The sequence below is a fragment of the Bactrocera tryoni genome, chromosome 3 (genome assembly GCF_016617805.1).
Source record: "Bactrocera tryoni isolate S06 chromosome 3, CSIRO_BtryS06_freeze2, whole genome shotgun sequence".
NCBI lineage: Eukaryota > Metazoa > Arthropoda > Insecta > Diptera > Tephritidae > Bactrocera > Bactrocera tryoni.
Window position 1 is genome coordinate 29,273,793 of NC_052501.1, and position 24,056 is coordinate 29,297,848.

Sequence of the window (24,056 nt, forward strand, 5' to 3'; positions counted from 1 at the left end):
TACACAACGATATGCCAAAGAAGGTGTGTCCTTTTCCTACCAAATCTGGTGTTCTATGGTCACAATTCAAGCACCCACGTAATAGATCATCCGGCATAACTCTAGGTGAAACATACTTGTCTTGATTGAACAAAGCAGCCAACTATTGGCTATATTTGTGAACAAATGCAGCTCATTTTAAACTTTAATTGTTTTGTTATTCATTTGTGTAGATGCATAAAACTTTCCCAAAATAGTTCTGAAGAATCCTGCTAGACCGACACTTCTTATACATCCGGATCCGTTCCGGTTATGTTGGGAAAACGGTAAAGAGAACACTTTTTTTCATTACTACAAATTCTAGGTTATTATATTCCGATATATGTACATACATATGTACATATGTGCACATATTTCTGCTTGAAAATGCCAAAGCGATGTATGACATTTCCGTGTCGGTGGTAAAACAAAATAGTGGTAACTGCTTTAAATTAGCGCCAAACTAGAGAAATATACAAATGCGATTTTTCAACGATAACTAACACTTTTAAATTAATAATTTGTTAACACGTTAGTTGTTTAAAATATTTGATCATAAAACACGAATTTTTAGACCATTATTATTATTATATTCATAAAACCGCATAATATTTAACAGTAAATTTTCATATAAACCTAGTGTTTTACTTATTATTATCGTTATTATTTTATTGGTCTAAGACATCGACTACATAATACTTCAAAACTTGGCAGTCCGCTTGACTACTTCCTGCGTTTCTTAAAACTGTGTTCATACAAGGACTTTCTTGTCGCCTAAATCGATTATTGTAGGCGAGGGACGATGAGGAAAGACGAAAAGACCATGGTGACACACTTTATGTTATTGTTCGTAACAGTTCCTGTAATGCAAATAGTCCTCTTGTAAATGTAATATAAAGTTGTGATCACAATCGAATATGTACATATGTAATCAGATAGTGACTACCAACTCAGGACACTTCTTTGAATTTACGTTAAATTTATTCTTTTATTTTTTAAAATTATTCAATTATTTTAGAATCGAAAAAATGTAAGATGACATCGTACCAAGATAATTTTATTTTATTTATTCAAAAATGGCAACGCTTGCATCATATGATTTACGATGATAAATATATCGAGAAGCTAATATCGAAACTCATTCAATTGAAGTATCAGCACAATTTTCTTGTGATTTTATGTGGCTAGCAATTTATTTTTAATTCGACATAATAGCAATTTACGAGGAAATATATAGTGTAATTTAAGAAGATGACTCGATATCGTTCATTATGGCTGCTTCTGTCATTTCTATTTAGTATAAGCAATGCAGAATTGGTGATTGGTCAGGACGATTTGAGCGAGGAATTAGCTGGCCTTTTTACAATTGAAGGAAAAGTATTTGCTCCGGAGACACAAACCAAAGGACAATCTGAGACTTCAATATCTGTAAATGGTGGAGAATATAAAGGATTTTTACGTGATGATGGTACATTTATTATAAGCAGTGTACCATCTGGAAGTTATGTGTTAGAAGTACACAACCCCGACTTTTATTATGAGCCAGTACGTGTGGAGATTAATCCCAAGGGTAAATTCCGCGCTCGTAAAGTAAACTATGTACAGCCTTCGCAAATCATACAAGTGCCATACCCTTTGAAACTTAAAGCTTTTACTCGCTTCAAGTATTTCCAGACACGTGAGCAATGGAAGGTAAAGTGTGATAATTTACGAGACCTTATAAAAATTCACTGACAATATTTTCTCTTACCAACAGATCACAGATTTCTTGTTCAACCCAATGGTCTTGATGATGGTTCTACCACTTTTAGTTATGCTTGTTCTACCAAAAATGATCAATGATCCAGAGACCAAAAAGGAAATTGAAAGTATTCAGTTTCCAAAAGTAAGTACGATATCTTTAAATCTATTCATATATTAATATTTGTATACTCTTTGAATAGGTGAGTAACGAGATGCCAGAGATCAGCGAAATGATCACATCGTTTTTCTCGGGCGCCAAACCACCCGAGAAGGAAAAGAAACCAATTTCATCCAAACAAAACAAAAAGCGGAACTAAACTAAGTATGCTTTATTATATTAAACCTAATTACCCATTATAAAATGATTATGCAAAGTTTATAGAAGTATTAAGAGCCTCAAATAAATTATCGGCGTACTTGGGTTTATATTTTTGCAATTTTATTTAAGAAAACCTATGGTATTTCGGTGTTTAGAACCTACGCGGCTTTCTTCGAGTTTCAATGCTTTCACCAACTCGTTATTTAAGTTTTCAGCTGCTGACAGGCCCAATAATATGCAATTATGCATGGTATCCTTGTGCAAAGAACCTTCCCCAATTGTATGTACGTTAGATATATAATCTAAAAAAAAGAGATTTTATAAAAAGCAATTTCGAAATTAAATTCTTACTTTTTCCATTTCTTTTTGAAACACCGACTACAGCACTTGCTATGCTACATTCTTCCTCCTCTGCTGAGGGATCTACAACACACGAATCGCCAATTTTGCACACTGTTACAAGAATAGGCAAGTTTTCAATCTGAATACGCGTACAATCATATGGATCATCCGATATCAATAATTCGGCTTCGCCGGCATCCATAAGGGCCGCCGTCACACGTGGTATTTTTGTATTAAATAAAGCTGCCTTCGCTGCTAAAGAAACTGCATCGAACAAGTTTCCTCCACATTCTAAAATCTAAAAACAAAAGTTAATAAGACTAGTATTTTTTTTTAATTGTATTTGAATTTACCAAAATGTCGACGAAAAGTTTCCAGCATTGTTGACCTGGTAATATACAAAGGGTTTTCAAATCAAATGCTTTTGGAGACTCATATGCATTTGTTAAGGTATCGGCTAATTCTAAAGCCAATTCCTCACCACCTCGTCCTTCAAATTCCGGTGCAGCGTTTGCTGAACTGTATAATGAATATATAAAATGTATGTTGGCAAATTAGAAAACTGCGACAACGTAAATTATAATATGGAAATTACCAATCAACGAAAAACTCTATTTTTCCTTGGTCTGGTGTTAAATAATTTGGTTTATCAATTTCGGTTTTAATTCCAACTAATACATCGGTGTTTGCCAAACGTAATCTGGCAGAACCGCTGGCATTACTAACCAAATCGGTTTCCAGTTCCATTGGACGATAGTCTCGTCGTGATCGCCCATCGCAACGAAAGTCTTCCTGCAAACTTCGAGATTGTAATAACATCAATTATTATTTACAAAAAATAACTACCTCCACGCCGTGTAGTATAAAAGTTTTCTCCGCTTCACTTAATGAAATATTTGCCATTTTCTATTCAAAAAATTTCAAAAACGAAATTGATTTAAATAAAACTAATTTTATTTTGTACGAAAAAAACAACAATAACTATTTTGTTTTCTAATATTGCTTAAGATCACAAAATGTGCGGCAAAATAAGGAACTTATTGTGTTTCACCATATGTTTACCATTTTATCGATATTTTATTATCGATAGACTACCGTACATTTGGCAGTACGAACTGAAAAATATTATCCGTTAACTCATATGGTCATTATTTAAAGTTTATATAAGATTGTAATTGTAATTTTTATGAATATAAATATTTGAATGAAATAAATAAAATAACATTTCTGATATTATGTTGATTTCTTACATAATGACGTATAAATGTCGGCAACCCTGACAGCTTTTGACACAAACTCAAAAAAAAGGAGACAAGAAGTACAAAGTGATATGGCAACGTTGAGGATGACGCACTCAATGTCAAAACGAAAAATATTTTTTATATAGAAAGGAAGAAGAAAAGTTGCAATTGGAGTAAAATTATCCAGATATTGATATTTTGTTATTTTTAAGTGTGTAAAAAGGGTAAATTTGGGAAAAAATGAGTTTCTTCGGGAAAATGTTCGGTGGGAAAAAGGAAGTGGCGCCCACTACAGGCGAAGCCATACAGAAACTGCGCGAGACGGAAAACATGCTTATAAAGAAACAGGAATTTCTAGAGTCAAAGATAGAAGAAGAACTGAACATTGCCAGGAAAAATGCATCGAAAAACAAAAGAGGTGAGCTTTTTTTGTATTTCAGTGACAAGAATTATTATTTTACAACTGCATTAGTACATTTATAGAATGTTCATGTGAATTGCGTATCTTTTACGTATTGTCAACAGAGAAGAAGAAATGACTCATTGTTGACTATTAAACATCTCTTTTTTGTCTTCTTCCTTCCATTTTCTTAAAATAATGCTACAACTGTGGGTACTATTCTTCCCATTCCGGAATTCATCTATTTCTACCAATGATTAGAACGTAATGTTAAAATATAAAACTATTTAATCAATACATATTATTTATGCACAATTATTATGTGTCCAACCAACAAACACCACGGCAATTTAAAATTATCGTCTGAAGTTTTATAATGAACATTGGCAAACTTGCTACATATGTATGTATTCGTACACTTATAGGGAAATGAATTGTTAAACAATTTCAAATTATACCATAGAAACCCCTATCATATTATACACTATTTCCATATTTTACAATACATCATACTTATTTCTTTATATTTTCAGTTGCATTGCAAGCGCTTAAGAAAAAGAAGCGGCTCGAAAAACAGCTACAACAAATTGATGGAACGCTTTCGACGATTGAAATGCAACGCGAAGCATTGGAGAGTGCTAATACAAATACAGCCGTCTTGACAACAATGAAAAATGCGGCTGATGCACTCAAAGCTGCACATAAAAATATGTTCGTACATAAATATTTATTAATTTGTACCAAATTCGTCAATTTTCATTATATTCTAGGGATGTGGATAACGTCCATGACATGATGGATGATATTGCCGAACAACAAGATGTTGCCCGTGAAATCTCCGATGCTATATCAAATCCAGTTGCCTTTGGTTCGTATACCAATAAAAACATTAAAGTATCTTTTTTGGCTTACGCTTACTTCTATATATAATATGCAGGTGCTGACCTTGATGACGAAGATCTGGAGCGTGAATTGGATGAATTAGAACAAGAAGAGTTCGATAAAAAAGTTATTGGCATACCGGAGCCAAATGTTACATTACCCGAAGTACCAGCCGACGAAATGCCGGAGAAAATTCCTGAGAAAAAGAAAGCCACTGCACCTTCTTCGACAGCACAGGAAAATGATGGTGAATACTTTCTTATGCTCGAAAAAGTGACAACAAATTCAATGATGTTTTTACTGTTTTACAGATAATGACCCAGACATGAAACAGTTGCTTGCTTGGGCCAATTGATGAGTTTATAAACCTCTTAAACCATTGTGTGACAATTGTGTATGGATTAGCAACTTGAATTTAAATAACAAATGCACAATGGTTGTTTCTATTATTGTACGAAACAAGATGGAAAAGTAAAATAATCAACACATACATACTTTACCAAATAATATTTCCAATTGCTTGCTAATGGGGAAAATATTAATTTTTAATTTTGAAACACATATCGCCTATTTGTATTTTACTTTGCGCTTGCAGGAATAGTCTTGTATTTAGTAAATATGTTTTACAGTCAAAATTGTGATAAATATGTCAGCACATTTATGCTTTAATAATGACGTGTGTACATTTTTTGACTAGGACACAGATAAAGCTAGATACGTCTTACTGCTAACCCTCCGGCAGAAGCAATTAGAAGTATATATTTTCTTTTTAATATATTGCATTCTTGTGATTAAAGTATATTAAAATAAAGCAATTTCCAGATAATCCCTGTAAAGCTTTTTCCGAACAGAATAGAAGTCATGAAAAATATTTTTGGTTGTTGGAATATATTACCTGGATCTCGCAAATTTAAAAAATTTTATTTAAATTACAGTCTATCAGTTTAAAATACTGTCAGTGAAATGCTGTATTTTGCGAGCTGCTAATAATCTGAGTTGGTGTAAAGAATTTTATAAGTAAATGCAACAACAATATGCTTGCAAGAGCCCAAACACGAATTGATTGATCCAATTTTTTTATTTTTAAATAACTACTAACGGCAGAGAACGTTTAATATAGAGAAGGTTCACGGTGCTGCCAATTTTACGATATTTCATTTTTTGGAGGGGTACTCTTTTTCTATTAGTGGATTTCAGCAATATTTAACAGGAGCGTCGAAAATAGCAGAATTGAGCATTTTCAGTGATAAATGAGAAAAATGATGCTAATTTCAATGTTTAGAAATGTACTCTTACAGATTCGCATATTTACAATGCGCAAGCGACTATGTTTATATTTTATAGATATTCTCCATATATTTGATAACAAAGCTCATACATATGAAATGTAATATCTATAAAATATAAACATAGCCGCTTGCGCATTGTAAATATGCGAATCTGTAAGCGTACATTTCTAAACATTGAAGTTAGCATAATTTTTCTCATTTATCACTGAAAATGCTCAATTCTGCTATTTTCGACGATCCTGTTAAATATTGGTGAAATCCACTAATAGAAAAGAGTGTACCCCTCCAAAAAATGAAATATCGTAAAATTGGCAGCACCGTGAACCTTCTCTATATTATACGTTCTCTGCTTTTAGTACTGATAGAACTACAAAAAGCCCTTCTAAAAATAACCATCTAAACATAATAACTATTAAAATAATTGCTTCCACACAAAAAAAAATTCAAGTAACTGACATATTTAATTTTTTGCTATTAATTAAATCAAAAATAAATTAACAAACAGACACGTAGCTTGTTAAATATTTCCAACATATACATGTGAATACAGCTTAAGCTTTCGTTAAGTATTTGAGAAACGTCAATTTGATGTTATCGATAACTTCCTTGCAACACTTTACAACCAAAACAAAATAATCACATTAAAACAGTTTAGTATGCAAAAGAGAATGAGTTTTTAATAACATAATGGCAAATCGTACAGTTAAAGAAGCCAAAAATATCCATGGAACAAATCCACAATATCTGGTTGAAAAAATTATACGTTCTCGCATTTATGATTCGAAATATTGGAAGGAACAGTGCTTCGCGCTCACCGCCGAACTGTTGGTGGATAAAGCTATGGAGCTCCGCTTCATCGGTGGTGTTTTCGGCGGTAATATAAAGCCAACACAATTTCTTTGCCTCACACTTAAAATGCTACAAATTCAACCAGAAAAGGATATTGTGGTGGAGTTCATAAAGAATGAAGAGTTTAAATACGTTCGTGCACTGGGAGCGTTTTATTTACGGTGAGTTCTTAAAAAAATATAAGAATTGTATTGAACAATAATTATTTATCTTTTCATATTTATAGTCTCACTGGCAGTGCTTTGGATTGTTATAAGTACTTGGAACCTTTATATAACGACAATCGTAAACTCCGCCGTCAAAACAGGGCAGGCCAATATGAAATTGTTCACATGGATGATTTTATAGATGAGTTACTCCGCAGTGACCGTGTGTGTGATATAATATTACCGCGTATACAAAAACGTGCAGTGCTTGAAGAGAATAACGAACTGGAGCCGAAAATATCCTCACTCGATGAGGATTTAGATGATGATGTGGTTAGCGATGAAGAGGGTGGTGTAGATCGAGATGATGACAAAAATAAATCATCGTTTTCTTCCAAAAAAAGATCACGCAAAGATCACTCACGTTCACGTTCGCGTAGTCCTATTGCTGCGCGTGAGCAAAGAACTGGTCGTACGCGTGATTATGATAATGAGTTAGAAGATTATAGTCGACAACGTGAACGCGATAGAGATAGAGATCGATTTGGTGTCAGTTCGGCATCAAGCAGTAATCGTCATTGGGATGATCGTTCTGGTGGTACAAATAATTATCGTGGTGGACGTGATGATTATAGAGATGACTACAGGCGAGACGATTATAAAGATCGGCGTTATGACAACCGCGACTCTCGAAATGATCGGGATAGAAGGCGGCATTAATCACTTTGTATGTATTTATGTAGTATACTAAACAAAAACAAAAAAATACACAAAATAGTATAAAAAACAAAAGGGTTGTATTTTTATTAATTAATTGATAGTATTTGCTGGTACTTTATCCCAATACTGTATAAATAATTAAGCATTTTCCCTAACCGGGACTTGATAAATGTTACAACTACAACAACATTAAGAATTTGCACCGTTCCAACGACAGTCGGGCTTAAGTAACGGGAACGGATCCGGATTATTATCCGACCAAGGACTGTAAACTCTGCACCATTCTTCGAAATTACTTCAGGAATGCTTTCTGCCGTTACAATAACAACATTAAGCATTTGAATAGTATTCCGCTATTAAGATGTCTTCAACATATTTTCTAGCACCTGCTTTCTGGTATCAAGTATTTGGGGATTTCTATACACGACATACATATGTATTTGGGAAATTAGAAAAACAAAATTAATCAAACTCTATATATCAATTTTTATTTTATTTTTGTTTTTATTAAATTTCTTAAATAAATTTAAAAAATAACGTCTTAAAATTGCTAACTTTTTGAGAAAATCAATAATTTGACTTCATTGCTTACGGTATATAAAAAATATAATTATGATACAAATCAACTATCATATTTTAACACTTAAAACTAAGTTCTAAAAGTTCTAACAATAATTTCAGTATGCATGTATGTACGTATGTAGTTAAATTTATTTTACTAACTTCGCCGTATTTGGCTTCGTTGAGGCAGTCCCGTTCTTGGCATTAGATTCTCCTTGCTTTTTAAAATGATCCTCGAACATTGCACGTATGTCGGCCAATGCTTTACAGATATTATCACCAAAGCGATGAACATCCTAAATTAAAACGGAAAATATAAAAATTTTAACTCTCATAAATACAAAATTTCCACTCTACACTACTCACCGTCTGTTTGCAGTTTAATTTAGCTGATATGTGGAAGAATATTAAGTTTTCGCCCGCTATAATATAGGATACACCGTAGCCGTCGTCAGCGACCGGTCCGAAACCGCCACCTGAGCTTATACAGTTTGGATGCTTTTTCAAATCCATTTTCGGCGTTTGTCCGTGTGGTGTTTGACTGGTAGACAAGCGCCACGGCTCGCTCAATACCTCATTAAGGAATGGCGAGTCAACTTCTAAGTATTTAGAAACTACGTAAAGACAAAACAGATGCCGATCAATACCGCGTCCACACATGGCATCTTGATAGCCCAACTGATGACGATCACATGCCTTCTGTAAAAGCTTTACGCGCTCTTCGCTCTAGACAAGATCAGAAAAAAGTTAAAGAATTTGAACAATGAAAGTATTATGAGAATATATCTAAAATAATAAAATTATGCACTCACTGTTGTTTTACTGTCTTCCATTGCTTTCACCCAAGCCGCCGATTCGATTGTACATGGACGCACGGTTTCTGTACGACCCTCACGGAACAGGCGTGTCATAGATGCTTCGTAGGTTAATGAGAATCGACCAGCGTCACGGTAGTAAGCTAATTGTAAGGCCATTTGTATATATGCATCAGGAGATAATCGACACTTTTTCATGAAACCTTTTCCATACTCGTTATGTACAAGAATGCGTAAGTCCACATCCTAAACGTATAAAATTTTATATATGTAGCTGTGTGTATGCTTATATGAAGTTACTTACATTTATAAGCTTGGTAGCGTCCAGTGTCGCCTCTTCAATTTGTGGTTGCAAAGCCGTGAGATCCCAACTCAAACGTGTGGGTGGCGGTGGCTGAAATTCGGGTATTCCCTTTGTGTTGCCAGCCTCATCATATCTAGTATTTATACATTATTAAGTGTTAATATATATAAATAAGCAAATGTATGTACAAATGCATGCTACATTAGACTATTGAACGAATGTGAAACATAAATTTTAGATGTGAAGAAGTCTATAAGATACACGTACATATGTAAGTATGTATGACCACAAATACTTTTTTGTTAGTGACGTTTGTTTGTTTTTCAAACTACTTTTTATCTATTGACTAATTACACATGCACACAAATAAGAAGGCATTAGAAAGCGGTTAATTGTAAACAAATACTAACTAATTAAACTTAAGCATAATGTTAACAACCACAAAACTAAACACATTTACATGAGTACAGAACATTTAGTAAACAAATATAAACATGTTATGGAATTTCTGTTGGTGCACAAATCCATTACCCATAAATATCATCACCGAAAATATATTCCCAAAGATGACCCATAACCGGTGCATCAGCCCTAAAATATTTGGAAAGAAATATTACTTCAAACAGCATTCAATAAGTATCTGCATACATATTTACAAAAGTATGTATGGAAGTGTGCAAATATTAAAGTTGCAATTGCAATATTGATATTGTCAATGCTTTAATTTTTGCGAAAGGCGTGCTTAATTTTTTAAAAAAAATTATTTGTAAATATGTTATACGCTGTTATACGCTGTTTCATACACATGTTGGTCATTTTATAAGCGCTCGATTTAATATCTTACGAATGCTGCTATAATTTTGAGGATTTGTAATTATGAATTTGTCTTTGTATGTGTGCAGGTTCTTGTAATGTAATTTGGGTATATTTGGATGCTCAAATGAATATGTATATATGCACGTAAAGTTGATGTAAGTTGACATGATCAGCCATTTTTGTCTTTCATTTCTTTTTGACAGCTAGAAATGCTTTATTTATACATACATACATACATATGTATATAAATTAAATAGTTCAAACAGTTGGTATTAATTTCACGGTAAGAAATAAAGTTAAGTGCTCAATCAATTTAACCAGCGTTTAATGTGGAGAATAGTTTAAAATTTGGACGTGTTTATGCAAAGGGATTTCAAAGCACGAATCTTATTCAGCACACAGTTCGCGAACAAAGGAGTCGGAATCAACAATTTTTAAAATTTGAGTAAATGGGAAGAATAGTAAGTGAAAATACCATCAAAAAGTAATAGATTTTTGATTACAGCTATGCTAACAAGGCAAAGAGATTAGAAGAATCTGTTGGTTGGGAAGAAATCTGTTTCCACATCTTTGTCAGATTTCAATTTTATATATACACTGGAGGACAAGACACCGTGCAACTTTAAGGTCAGTAAAGATATGTACATACATATAGTATGTAATGTATATAAATCTAATATTTACTAAATTGTCGTAACTGAAGAAAATATTATAGGCTACATATAATACTGTAAGTGCATTCTTAAAGGTCTCATCATTATCATACATATGTATATAAATATGTACCTACATACAAATATTACCATTAGGAAAAGGAGCTGAAGTCATGCTGAAAAAGTAATACTTTTAGTTTTAAAATGCTATTTAAATACAAGTTGAAGCAGACACATTTAAAAAGTAGTAAGTGGGAATTTCCAAAGTAAACTGTCAACAAAGCTAACCAAATACCAAATAAGTGCACAGAAAGTAGAAAATAGAAAACCTTCACCATTTTACATTATAAAAATATTTTACAACAACTGTTCAAGTTTAAGACTTGCTCAAACAACATGTCTTTTCTACTGTTAACATAAGGAATCTTGTTTACCCATTGGTGGTCGCATCGTCCATAACAAGATTCTCCCATACGTGAGCCATTACAGCAGCATCGGCCCTTTTAAAAGGTTTAACATTTTTACAAGTTGCAAAAAAGTTGTATCATAGCAATAAGTGCGATGTTTTGAAATGTGTTCAAAAACTACCAACTACAATAAAGCATACTTACCAAGTATGTTCGGCATTAAAGCCCACGCGTCCGTTGGAACCAACGCACACCGTAAAGCTTTTGTCGAACCAACGATTGTAACCGTTGCCGTGTAATAATGTTTTGCCAAATTTATCCAATAATTCAGGACGCGCCAAATCAAATTCATAAGATTCATCATCCAACGACAGTACAAAGGCGGCCGACTCTACGAGATTAAGTGAAACGCGATTTACGCCACGCGCAAAATGTGCATTACGTATCTCAGCCCATTTCGAACGATTCATTGTGGTCAACGCCGCCAAGTGTTCCTCACTGGGCAACGGTGTGGCTTTGGAGTTCAAGATTTCTTCCATTTGTATTTGTATCTCACATGGACGCAAAATACGACCTTTGTAATAGATGACCACCTTAAAGTAACGTCCTCTATGTAGCACAACAATGTGATTGGAATCGCGATAATGAACGATGCGGTCAGTTTCTAAACCAGGTACGCGCACCGTATTAAAAGTGCGTTCATATTGCCACGAACAAAGCGGTATCATGCTTTGCACCATTATCTGTGTGAAGTGTAAAGTGTGTATGTGAAATAGTATGTAATATTTTTATGCATAACCTACTTATATTACTTACCGGCTGTAATTCTTGGCGTTCGATCAAACGTCTGAATCCCAACAACAAATACACAACATTCGCGGCGCGCGCTGCTTGATTATTAGTCAAATTCATGAAGATCGCATCAGTGCCATAGAAGTTGCTGTTGATAATCAAAGGACTACGTCCGCGAAGATAAACATATTCCTCCCACCAATCGGAAACGTAATTGGTGGCCCACCAACTTTTCAAAGTTAGATACCATTGTAATTTCTTGCCAATTGTGCTCTCGAATTCCTTAGCCAAACCCTCCATACGTGAGTAATTTTCATCATCCAGTAAAGGACGTACAGAACGTAAATACCGTTGCATTGTGTCGTGCAACGCCGGCACCGGTAGTCTTGGCAATGAACCTTGAAAGCTGTAGAGACCGGGCGTATTCCAACTGGAGAGTACTTTAACCACTCCCGCCCACACTTTGGTTTTCAACGACACCTTACTGCCCGGCGCTCGCGACTCATACATCCAACCTTTGTACATTAGCAGCAATTTGAGCGTGTAACGCATTGTGAAACATATGGAAAGCCAAACAATTAGCGCTGCCCCAAAGCACGCCGTCACTTGCCAATTAACGGTATTGGCTGGTAGATGCACCAAAATGCGATGGACGAGATCGAATGGCACTGCAAAACCAGAGAAATGCAGACCCATGGCAATGGCCGTAATGAGCCATAAGCTTTGTATGTGCGCCGGATAGACACCGTTACGTATGCCGTTCTGTAATTCGAAATTTAACTGGTTTTGTAAAATGCCTACGAGTGAAGAAAGTGCGTAGAAGACTTACCCGTGCGCGTGCTATGCGTTTCTTCCACGAACGCACACCGGAATTCCAGACGAGATTGAGTACCTCCTGGTCATAGTTGATGTCGAAGCCTTCGTGGGTGATGGCGAAGGAAAATGCCACCGCTGAATGGGCTTCAGCCATTGTACAGGCAAATTAAGCCGTTCACAAAATAATTTCAATCTGTAGAATTAGGTGGAAAGAAATTTAGCGGTTAATACTCTGCATATGTATGCACTATATAGTATGCTGACATTTTATAAGCAGTTTGGTAATCGTCACCAGACGTACATCAATCGATTGCAACTTTTACAACAACAACATTTTTATTTATTATTATTACAGCTAGTTGACTTTGACCTTTGATCTCAAAAATTTCACCCAAAAACTATAAGTGCTCCCTTGCTCTAATAATATAAACTACTTTCACTGACCTTTTACGTATCAGGTCCATTAATAACATTTTTTTTTTTTTGGAAAAATAAGATTTCATTGATAAAATGTTTGTTATGTCTTTCAAACATCGTTGTGAGTCATATAATTTAATGAAAATTTTTTTAATAAATTAATTTCCCGTACAATTATCGCTAAGAAAGTTTTTATTAAGAAAAATATTTAACTAAAAATTATTTCTGAGCTTGGCGGTTATAAAAGTGTTTAAAGTTCAAAATCATAAGAAATCTGCTCCTATTTTGCATAACTAATACTATTTAACATAACATTCTTTCCATTGCGCTTTTCTTCGAGACAAAAGATCTCTTAAAACGTTTTTATTTAAATTTAATTAATATATTTTCTTACTCTTATGTGTTTTAAAGATATTTAACACCGTTATTTCGAAATTATACAATTTCGGTGCATTAGCGGTGAGGAGAAAGCGGATCGTTGTTTATGTACGCCGAAATATATGCTACTATTTGTTGTTTTATAAAAGCGGAACTTGAAAACCGGAATTAATAGGATATGCGGTATCCGGGTGCGGAATCTATTTATAGCTGATTTGAAATATAATGGATACATATTTAGAAATATACATATGTACATACATATGTACAAATTTATGCAAGAGAACGTAGTTTTATGACAACGCATGAATTTCGGTAACTAAATCGGCTTAATTTTTGTTTATGATGCTCATTTTTTGGCACTCCATTCTAATGCCTCAACGCCATTATCATTTCTGACCTACTTAGAGATCACATTAAAATTTTTAATCTAATTTTGTATTATACATACATAAGTACATATATGTATGTATATGCACATACATATTTATACCATAAAAATATATGTATGTATGTATGTATGTTTCACAGCAAAATTTTTGCATAAAATAGTTCAATATTTCCTGCATTGATTATATTATTTTATTCGCAACAAATCGTTAATTGCACTGATAAATAGAATTGCGTTTGGAAAAAGCGTAGTTGTTATGAAAATATCGAATACATAGCGCATGCACATATGTACATACATGCATACACGTGCTTTACTTTGCTCAATTGTTTGTTGTATCATAAAATTGAAAGATATTTATTTATTTTTTCTTCACTGAATCAATACACATACACATACGTATTCTAACACACACATGCTGTTACAGTTACTGCGCTTAATTTGTTGTTCACAAAGGTGCAAAGTCCAAATACAAGTTTTTTGCCTCCATCACTCTTAATAGATGGCGTTTTTGGAGAATTTGTTTCTCTATTTGTTTTCACATATACATACATATGTATGTATACAGGTTTTAAACATACGTATATAGGAATGTTGCAGAGCGCCAGCGAATGGCTGAGTATTCATTCATGCCCTGTTGTAAAAATGGCACGTTCTCAGAAGAAGGTGCATAGGTACATGAATAAAACACTGTGTTTGTAGGTTTGCATATAGCCGTTTCGTATTTCTCTAGCGTGAGAAAAACTTCTGATTACGTCCACTTTATATCAAAATAATTTTGGAGTCCATGGGGTGTAAAATGGAGAGCAAATTGTGCGAACATTATAAATTTGTTAAATGGTATAAATATAAATTATATTTCCTCTAAATAAGGAAAATCTGTTATAAATAGAGAAAAAGGTGTATCCTCCAATTTAAGAGTGCTTTGTAGTGAAAATTAACCAATTGTATTTTAACCGCATTCCCAACTAGTACCATATGTACACACATATATTTTTCCATAGAAGCAGTGTCAAATTATTTCAAAATAAAAACTGAAATCTTTGCAAATTAAAAATAAAAACTCTTAGTTTTGAATTCAAAAAGTAAAACCTATAAAAAGAGAAACCAAGAATATGAAAAATTCTTAAAATAAAGTTTTTATTATTTTTTGTACTAAATTATATTATAACTTTAGAATATTAAACTAATGAATATTTTTAGAGCCGATAAAAGCTTAAACTAATTGACCCTCAGTTCGTAAGTTTATAATTTTTATGTTTTACCTTTAAATATTAACTCAATAAATTGTTTTAGTTGATTTTCAGTCTCTAGCAACAACTTTTTCAGCATAACCTCAAAATAAACGCCACGAATAGCCAAAAAGCCTAAGTATGAAGTAACTGTTGATGTTTTATTATTTATCAAAATTATGAAAACTAATATTAATCTTTCTTTCAGTTAATAAACTACAAATATCAATCAAAATTTTCAAAAGAAAACGGAATTACTTTCCCACTGGGCACAGCTGCAATCTCCCAATGATAGACACACCAATAAAACATTGTATTGAATGCAGTTATTTAACTCTCTCTCATTAAAATCTCATAAACAAAACCTAAAAAGCAAAAGGCACTTCAAAACCTCACAAGAACAACTACATACAGAGCAGACCGGTTTTTAATAAACAACAAGCCCATCGCGCAGGCAATCGGATCAAAACATTCAACTGATAAAGGTATTCTACACCTATGCATGTACATATGTATGTAGGCATACTACATATAGTCATATGTATTTGTATGTGTTTGTTTGCATTTACATTTGTATTTTGACTTGTCGTATATTTATTACGCAATTAAATCTATATTAAAATATGAATATAAATAATTTTCAACGACTTGACCGTACAAAAATGCACCTTTACGCAGCAACAACCTATTATTAAGCCATGCAACAAACAAACTGGCACACATGCACACACAAATATACTATTTGTGTTTATCGCTGAATATGCATGTAAATGTGTGTGTATATACACAAATACACAAGCATATTCAACATTTGTGACTTAGAAAACAAGTTAAAGCAATTTCAAGTGCTTTGTTGTTGGTTCAAAACTCGGTCAAGTATGTTTAAACGTTGTATGTGTTTGTTTGTCTAGTAGGAAACAGAAGAAAAACCACTGCTGCACCGCTGCTTTCGGCACATTCATACTATATTTTTCATAAACTAGATTACATATTTAGAAGGTCGCGTTTGCTTTGGTTGCTTGACGTCATTGTTTTATATCTTGTTTATTTGTAATTTACCGTTGTTTACACTTACGTCTTTTATGCGCCTCACTATCTTTTTTTGTTTATACACTTTTTTCTTCAACTCTAAATATGTGTATATATGTCTGCACGTATATTCTTTTATTTCAATATACTTGATTTTCCTGTATTAATTAATCCGTCTGCACTCGAAAGAACCAACTTGATCGTTTGGCTGCTAAAGGCTTACTAACCGCCAGCGAAAACGCTCGAGCCTCTAGATCTTTGACTGCATATATATATGTACATATGTATTAAGTATTGATGTAGAAATATATACATATGTACATATTTATGCATGTATGTATATGATAAGCGTTATTTGTGTGTTTGCGAGCGGGCTCGGCACATCGCTCTCAGTCAGTTACCTGCAGTAGAAATTCGTGGAGTCCAAAGAAATGAGTAGTCTGTTCTATACTACCCTCGTTGCAATCCGCTGCAAACTGGTGCATATGTACATACATATATGCAACAGTGTGCATGAATGTGCTTGTGCGTACGTGCTAGCTGTGCGTAGGCAGCGGCTTCATAGACAAATTACATTAAAAATAGCTGATAATTAAAACAAAATGGCGCAAAGCAATAAACTTAAAGTTATGTTAATAAAATATGTATGAAAACGCATTTACTTACACATACTAACATACTTGTATAAATATGAATTTCCACCGGCCTTAACGCAGTCTGATTTACTGCTTGGCATACAGCGCATTCGTTTTTCCTGTTTGCCACTAAAATAGGCAGATGTATTTGGAGTGAGAGTATGTTTGTGTGTCTTAAAATATATTTTATATGTATCTAGTAGACCACTTGGAATGAGCTTAATGTGTTTGAAGCGCAAAAATAATACGTTATAATTTGTTGGCGGAGTTTGTTTGTGAGAATTTTATTTGAAGATAAGAACTTTGTTACATACTATATACATACATATGAGTACATATGTATGTATGTAAATATGTAGAGTTTTACATCTTTACAAACATATGTGCATATTTGCAAACGACGTGTGCACTTATAACGCCACTGAGTTTTTCGTTTTTAATTGTTTTATCTATTTGGGAGCATGTGGAGGTATACATATGTACATGTATACATTTATATGTACATATATACGTATATTTACCTTTAGGTGCACACAAGCAAATCACAAATTGTTGTGTGTATGTGTATGTATACGTTTGCATTCCTTTACAAGAGCACGACGTTTGGTAAATAATTATTGCTAAAAGTAAACAAAAGTTAAGCCTTGTTTTTGTAAAACTAACTTAAAAGCTTTGGCAAGTTATTATAGACATAATTGCGACTGTAAGAAGTATATATTATAATATACATATGTACATATACATATATACATTAGTATTTATACATATACATACATATGTACATGTGTTAACTGCTTGACCAAACTTCTTACACCTCAGTTTAACCTACAAATGAAGGTTGTTACAATGTTTAAGTCAATTTTGAGCACCTTGAATATAAAACGTTATAAAACGTCATAATATTAACTTTGTCTCAGCCGCAGTGACAATCGCTCATTACAATTACCCGCTGCCGAAACAAGATCGCACATCTGCTAACAGATTTCGACTCCCACGTCACTTCATATTACCACAATGCACGTGCGGAAGTACATGTGCATGTACATACTTACATACATACGAATGCAAGTTAAAAATACCCTAACGAGAACTATAAAGTCAGCTATTGTTGGTGTTCTTGTTTTATTTTCGCAATTTAAAGGCCGTTTTGTAATAAAATTGTTTAAAATTTCATTTCATAACACCTGGTTTGTGCAGCTGCCAAAAAGGTACGGTTATAGTTTTTTGTCCGCAGAGATGGCCAGTTAGATGCAAATTTAAACAAAAAGTGCCAGCTGATTGAGTGAAAAATAATAATTTTTTTCTGTTAGCAAAGTGATAAATAATAAGAAAAGCTTGGAGCTTTAATTTTTTTCTGCCATAAAACGAATTTTTCAATATGGATTAACTGTGGTCAAAAATTTTGTAACCTAAAATAAAATAAAAAATTTAAAAAAATAATATCATTTTTAAAAATGTTCACAGCATTCAAAAAGCACTAGAAATCCAGGCTTAAGCTCAAGGCAGCAGATACTCAAAATGGCGCCAGTCTAATTTACTGCAGGGTTTGTTTAGAAATACATAAGTATACCAACAACAATAGCAATCTTTCGCATATTTTCAAAAGCGACCAACGCGTTTACTCTTTGAGAATAGCACTTTTGAGGTTTTCGCGCACTTGTTGCGAGAAGACTAAACAACTGAGATGTGTGAGTGGCAACTAGATATACATATGTATGTATGTACATATAGGGATCTATATATGTACATAGCTACGTGCAAATATACATCTGTATGCACACACATAGATAGAAGACAGTAGGACTTTGAACTCTGACAAGTATTGTTTTTTCTGACAAACAAGAAAATAAACAAATTTATATGTACATATGTATATATAATAAAGCTGAATAGACGTTAAACATGTATTTGTATTCAAAGCATGAATATCGTGATGGACGCACACTCGTTTAGACTTGTGAACAGACATACATATGTACATACTTGTATAAGATATTTACTATATTTGTTTGTTTGCCCTTACTTCATTTTGGAGGTGTGTATTTTGAAAATTATGGCACATGATATGCCACTCATTGTGCTTATCTAAAATGCAAAGTAAATTAAATATTATTATTATTTTTTAATTAAGCTATGCTAAATTTTGAAACTAAATTGCAAATCTGCGTGTGGTGACAAATTTGCTAAAGGTCATAGAAGGATTAGCTTTTAGTATACTTATGTATATACATATGTATAATTTAGCATTTCAACGCCCACTGGCATTTATAGCGCCTCATATTACAATAAATTTAGCTGAACCTGTTGAATCTTAAAAGTAATTGATGTTTATTAGACAAACTGGAACGTACACAAATATATACATATGTATGTATACATATATGTATATTATTTCAAATATTTTAAGTGTAACCGATTTTGCGTTGAGTTCCGTTTGGAGAAAAGAGGCCTGTTGTTATTGTAAAATACATAAAAATGTTTGTACAACATATATGTATATACTAATATTAAATATGCATGTTTGACTCTGTCAAATAGTTGGTAAACTCCAGTGCACATTCTAGAGACCAAAGAGCTTTCACGTTTTCATATCTACGCATCAGTCTAACTGCGCTGGTCATTGTCGCGCCGCTTACTCTAGCATCTACATACATATTCGTAATCTTAAAAGTCTCTAAACTTCACCTAGAACATTGATTACGAACATCATTATTTTATTCTTATCGGTTAGACAGTGCGCAACTGCTGCAATAAAATTGTGACTCAAGCTGATTATTGTTAATAAATTCGAACACACATGAAGTTTTACAAAAACAAAGGAAAACATTAACATATTATTCACCGGTTATTGTATACAATGATACTACAACAAATAAATAGATTATAAAGGAACTTAATATGGTAAAGTTTTAGTTGTTTTTTCTTTGAGATGCTATAAGTTATTCATTGCCAGAGTATTTCAAATTTGTAAAAAATTTAATAATTTTTTTTTTTAGTGTAGCGCCGTAATGTATGTTATGATAATTCGCTTGTTAGTTTCTTTGTCTAATACAACAATTTTTAAATATATTTATTTGACTTTCACAGCATGATTCACAACTCATAAAAATACTTTTTTTCTGCTAGAGGGTCTGAAACCTCTTTGGGAACTTGAAAAACGTTTCTTAAATCGTAATGAGACTTATAACCATTATTATACACATATTTTGCGTTGCATAAAGTCACATTATTTATTTATTTATTTTTTTTTTTTGTTTTAGTTCAATTAATTATTAGCATAAATTATAAAAAGTAATATTTTTAATAAATGAAAACGTTAACTAAATCAGTTTATTACATATAAAAAAACACAAATCGTTGTCAAGTTTTTCTTTTAACACCAAAATAAGTCTGCTTTAATTCCTACGAGTCGTGCGCGAAATTATTAAAGTTCTGTATACCAATGCCACATGAATCAATTTTCGCCTACGCACTGGCGGTTTCATTTGCGGCTATATCTTCTGCAGTGGATTGTGGCGTTTCGTTGCGCAAACCACGTATACTGATATCATAAACAACTTCTTCGATTTTCTTTACGTCGTATTTTAATGCGTCGAAACGCTTGCGCAAACCATCATTTTTTAGATTAAGTAAACGAAAGCCTGAATTTAAATTCGCCATGAAATGTGAAATATTAAGCGGGCGATCATAATCGCCCATGGTTACTGAATTGGTGGCAAAACGAGATAGTTCCGAAGCCATTTGAAGAATTCCCATTAAATAGTCCTCTATATCCAGGTGAAAGCCTTCTGTGTGACTAACTTGTACTAAAAAAAATTTATTAATTATAAAAATGCCAATAGATAACGCTGCGTGTATACGTACAACCCAACATTTCTGCTACGGTCTCGCGTTTTACCAGAAAACCGGCTTCCAAATATACAACCATTGCAATTAAAAAAACTAGACGCTGTGTTATGTATGTCCAGTGATCAGAGTATCTTTAATTTTTAAATATGAATATGTATTTAGAAAATATAAACAACTGTAAATTTTCCTACCTATAATACTGTCCATGGGGAATGATCTCTGACAATTGTTTATAGACACCGGCACATGACGCTATTTGTTTGCGCGCTGCTTGGCATGCACCATCAACTATAAAGAAATATGTTCATAAAAATATCTCTCAAATTTGCACATATGTATGTATACATACTCTTTGATAGATCTGAATGAATGATTTGAAGTTGGATTGTAGCTTCTTTGGCCAATTGCTCGATTTCTCGCACTTTTATTCTGATATTCTGCAAAAAGGGAAAACTTGAAAATTCAGCTTGCAAATATCAATGAAAATTGGTATTCCCCACCTCTCGAATTTCCTGTTCATTGTCGATATATTTTTGATAGTTGGAAAACACTTCTAAATTAACAAAATTTGCCATATTCACAAACAGTTTTTACGCACACAAACAAATTTAGCAATACACGATTTGATGTGGCTTATAAGTTTTGATTCAAATATAATAAATAGTGATGAGTACCAAAAATCGTACTATCTATCTCCAACTACACAACGACAGTAATTAATCGATTTTCATGGATTCTAAACAACTATTAATTAATGCTACATTTTAAAACTGAAAACAAGGTTAATCAAAGCGAATCCCTATACGTAAAAATACATATTTAAATAATATTATTATTGATGAATCGTTATAAAACAAATACAAAAATGAATGTTTGAACGAATTTTATCCTAATACATTTATCGATACTTCAAAGTACTAATGTGCGACTCTTTGCCAGAAATGGCAGCACTTATCATAGGATGATTCAGAAAATCTGCTCAAAATGTTATCAAAGTAATAATTTTAAACCAACATATTCGAGTTCCCAAAAAAATTTACTAATGAATTACAGCATGAAATAAAAACAATTGAATTGTTTCAAGAACTTGTAATTTTTCTTTCATAAATTAAAATTTTGTAAATGAATGAATTATGCTTGACCCATCAAATTTATTAGGAGTGCTGCCAAATCGTTTTAATACGTTCCACATTTTTTTTTTTAGTTTTAACTTTTAATCACCTGCACGCAACCCTACGTAGGAATTTTTCGGCATAAACAATTGATTTGCGAAGTTCATCTGACAATTTAAAGAAAGTTAATTGTTGTATATATTTAAACAATTATTTAATATTTAACATTATGTCTTACGGCGTAAGTAACAAATTTAAGAGTAGAATTATGCAGTTAATTACATTATTTTAGGGTTATCCTGGTGGCTACAATCCTTACTCTGCACCTCCCGGTGCCTTTCCGCCACAAAACGCCCAAGTCTCGCCACAGGCACAGCAATGGTTCAATATGGTCGATCGCGATCGTTCCGGAAAAATAAATTCCAGTGAACTGAAAGCAGCATTGGTGAATGGACGTGGTGAAAACTTTTCAGATAATGCTTGCAAGTTAATGATTAGTAAGTAAATATTTGAATACGCATATCAGACAATTAAAAAAATGAGTCAGGCCAAATTCTGTTAATTATCAATATTGATTATAATTTTTGCAAATCTAACAACACCTGATGCTCAATTTCTCATAAAGCTTAACGTTTTGTTAATATGTTTTATTATAAAGAATTGAATCATGGATGTAATGTATTCAGGGATGTGTACATTCACATTGCATTCTGAAAAGAAAAAAACCTTGAAGTACAAAATATGTTCGAACTTAAAAATTCGATGAGGTTTAATCGAAATCATGACTAATTGTTTGAATAAGTATTTAGCTTACAATATACGTATGTATGTAAATAATTTGAATTTCTTATCTTTTAAACAGGCATGTTCGATAAGGACGCTAGCGGTACAATTGACATTTACGAATTCGAAAAGCTTTATGAGTACATAAACCAGTGGTTAATGGTATTTAAAACCTACGATCGGGATAGCAGCGGTCACATAGATGAAAACGAACTAACTCAAGGTATTCAAATTCATCTTTATAGAATCCAAAATAACTTTTAATGTTACTTTTTTCGTTTCTATAAAAAAGCATTCTCGCAAATGGGCTTTAGATTCACGCCAGAATTCATCAACTTTCTGGTTAAAAAGAGCGATCCAAGAGATCATAAAGAAGTGTCTGTGGATCAATTTATTGTTCTGTGTGTGCAAATTCAACGCTTTACCGAGTCATTTAGACAACGAGACACTCAACAAAATGGCACGATAACAATCGGATTTGAGGATTTCCTTAGTATTGCTATTGGATGTTCCTATTGAAAATAAGTGAAAAGAAACCAGTACAAATCTCAACATAGTCCGTTTCGTATATTCCGGAAAGTAAATGTCATTCCGTAACTATTTGCGCCTTTCAACAAGCCAAAATACATTTTTATATTTCACCATAAATGCACGTTGTTAAATCAATAATCTCAAATACATACATACTTTAAATGAATGTGTTATCTATATGTATTATTTTATGTATACCTTTGCCTTTAACTTATAAACAGTGTGTTTGTAAATACAATTAAAAAAGCTAGAAGCAAAATATCTTGCATTTTTATATCATATTCCAATACTAATATCGTTAGGCCAAAATTAATATGCCACATTGTATACATCGGTGTGGAAGGAATCGCCATAACAATCACAATTCCAAATCTACCTCATACTATCGTTATCTTATCGGAGACATGGAAAAAGGTCCAGCATGTAGTCTAAGAAGAAATTGATGTCTGTTCGCTTATATTTGCCTACGTTTAGCTTAGCAACTCTCAGTTCGTACGATGCATCGGGTTAAACTTTGCTGGATTTACCTTGAAGTCATATTTAGCTTGCGAAAGAAACCGTAATTTGACGCCAAATCGAACACCTG

At 33.0% G+C, this 24,056-nt stretch overlaps 7 protein-coding genes across 10 annotated transcripts; 4 read left to right on the top strand and 3 right to left on the bottom strand.

Moving 5' to 3' along the window:
• Positions 1–1,269: 1,269 nt before the first annotated feature.
• Positions 1,270–2,189, top strand: LOC120772198 (ER membrane protein complex subunit 7 homolog). Its single transcript, XM_040100664.1, has 3 exons — positions 1,270–1,710; positions 1,775–1,903; positions 1,962–2,189. Exons 1-3 carry the CDS (start codon positions 1,270–1,272, stop codon positions 2,076–2,078), a joined length of 687 nt encoding a protein of 228 aa, XP_039956598.1. The 3' UTR covers positions 2,079–2,189.
• On the bottom strand, positions 2,137–3,458 carry LOC120772197 (exosome complex component RRP42). Its single transcript, XM_040100662.1, has 5 exons — positions 3,269–3,458; positions 3,018–3,214; positions 2,776–2,941; positions 2,432–2,720; positions 2,137–2,382 (listed from the first exon to the last, which is right to left on the bottom strand). Exons 1-5 carry the CDS (start codon positions 3,323–3,325, stop codon positions 2,201–2,203), a joined length of 891 nt encoding a protein of 296 aa, XP_039956596.1. The 5' UTR covers positions 3,326–3,458; the 3' UTR covers positions 2,137–2,200.
• A 321-nt stretch (positions 3,459–3,779) lies between these two features.
• LOC120772265 (charged multivesicular body protein 4c) lies at positions 3,780–5,696 on the top strand. 2 transcript variants are annotated; one of them, XM_040100768.1, is made up of 6 exons: positions 3,780–4,081; positions 4,325–4,327; positions 4,597–4,774; positions 4,834–4,931; positions 5,001–5,192; positions 5,257–5,696. In XM_040100768.1, exons 1-6 carry the CDS (start codon positions 3,904–3,906, stop codon positions 5,298–5,300), a joined length of 693 nt encoding a protein of 230 aa, XP_039956702.1. In that variant the 5' UTR covers positions 3,780–3,903; the 3' UTR covers positions 5,301–5,696. The 2 variants fall into 2 exon arrangements, with proteins under 2 accessions (XP_039956702.1, XP_039956703.1); XM_040100769.1 differs by lacking the exon at positions 4,325–4,327 and having other exon boundaries at positions 3,904–4,081.
• Positions 5,697–6,724: 1,028 nt separating this feature from the next.
• Positions 6,725–8,025, top strand: LOC120772699 (pre-mRNA-splicing factor 38). The gene is made up of 2 exons (XM_040101442.1): positions 6,725–7,244; positions 7,310–8,025. The coding sequence occupies exons 1-2, from the start codon at positions 6,922–6,924 to the stop codon at positions 7,947–7,949; spliced, it is 963 nt and encodes a 320-aa protein (XP_039957376.1). The 5' UTR covers positions 6,725–6,921; the 3' UTR covers positions 7,950–8,025.
• Positions 8,026–8,533: 508 nt separating this feature from the next.
• On the bottom strand, positions 8,534–16,781 carry LOC120770976 (carnitine O-palmitoyltransferase 1, liver isoform). Of its 3 annotated transcripts, XM_040098711.1 has the most exons (10): positions 16,607–16,781; positions 13,127–13,306; positions 12,322–13,059; positions 11,710–12,248; positions 11,533–11,598; positions 10,161–10,220; positions 9,630–9,762; positions 9,323–9,571; positions 8,877–9,236; positions 8,534–8,806 (listed from the first exon to the last, which is right to left on the bottom strand). In XM_040098711.1, exons 2-10 carry the CDS (start codon positions 13,265–13,267, stop codon positions 8,660–8,662), a joined length of 2,433 nt encoding a protein of 810 aa, XP_039954645.1. In that variant the 5' UTR covers positions 13,268–13,306; positions 16,607–16,781; the 3' UTR covers positions 8,534–8,659. The 3 variants fall into 3 exon arrangements, with proteins under 3 accessions (XP_039954645.1, XP_039954648.1, XP_039954646.1); XM_040098714.1 differs by lacking the exon at positions 11,533–11,598; XM_040098712.1 differs by lacking the exon at positions 10,161–10,220.
• Positions 16,782–20,532: 3,751 nt separating this feature from the next.
• Positions 20,533–21,733, bottom strand: LOC120771167 (translin). The gene is made up of 5 exons (XM_040099050.1): positions 21,545–21,733; positions 21,394–21,481; positions 21,236–21,332; positions 21,060–21,175; positions 20,533–21,001 (listed from the first exon to the last, which is right to left on the bottom strand). Exons 1-5 carry the CDS (start codon positions 21,617–21,619, stop codon positions 20,661–20,663), a joined length of 717 nt encoding a protein of 238 aa, XP_039954984.1. The 5' UTR covers positions 21,620–21,733; the 3' UTR covers positions 20,533–20,660.
• A 520-nt stretch (positions 21,734–22,253) lies between these two features.
• LOC120772766 (peflin) lies at positions 22,254–23,729 on the top strand. Its single transcript, XM_040101541.1, has 4 exons — positions 22,254–22,397; positions 22,449–22,653; positions 23,019–23,162; positions 23,232–23,729. Exons 1-4 carry the CDS (start codon positions 22,386–22,388, stop codon positions 23,456–23,458), a joined length of 588 nt encoding a protein of 195 aa, XP_039957475.1. The 5' UTR covers positions 22,254–22,385; the 3' UTR covers positions 23,459–23,729.
• Positions 23,730–24,056: the final 327 nt, after the last annotated feature.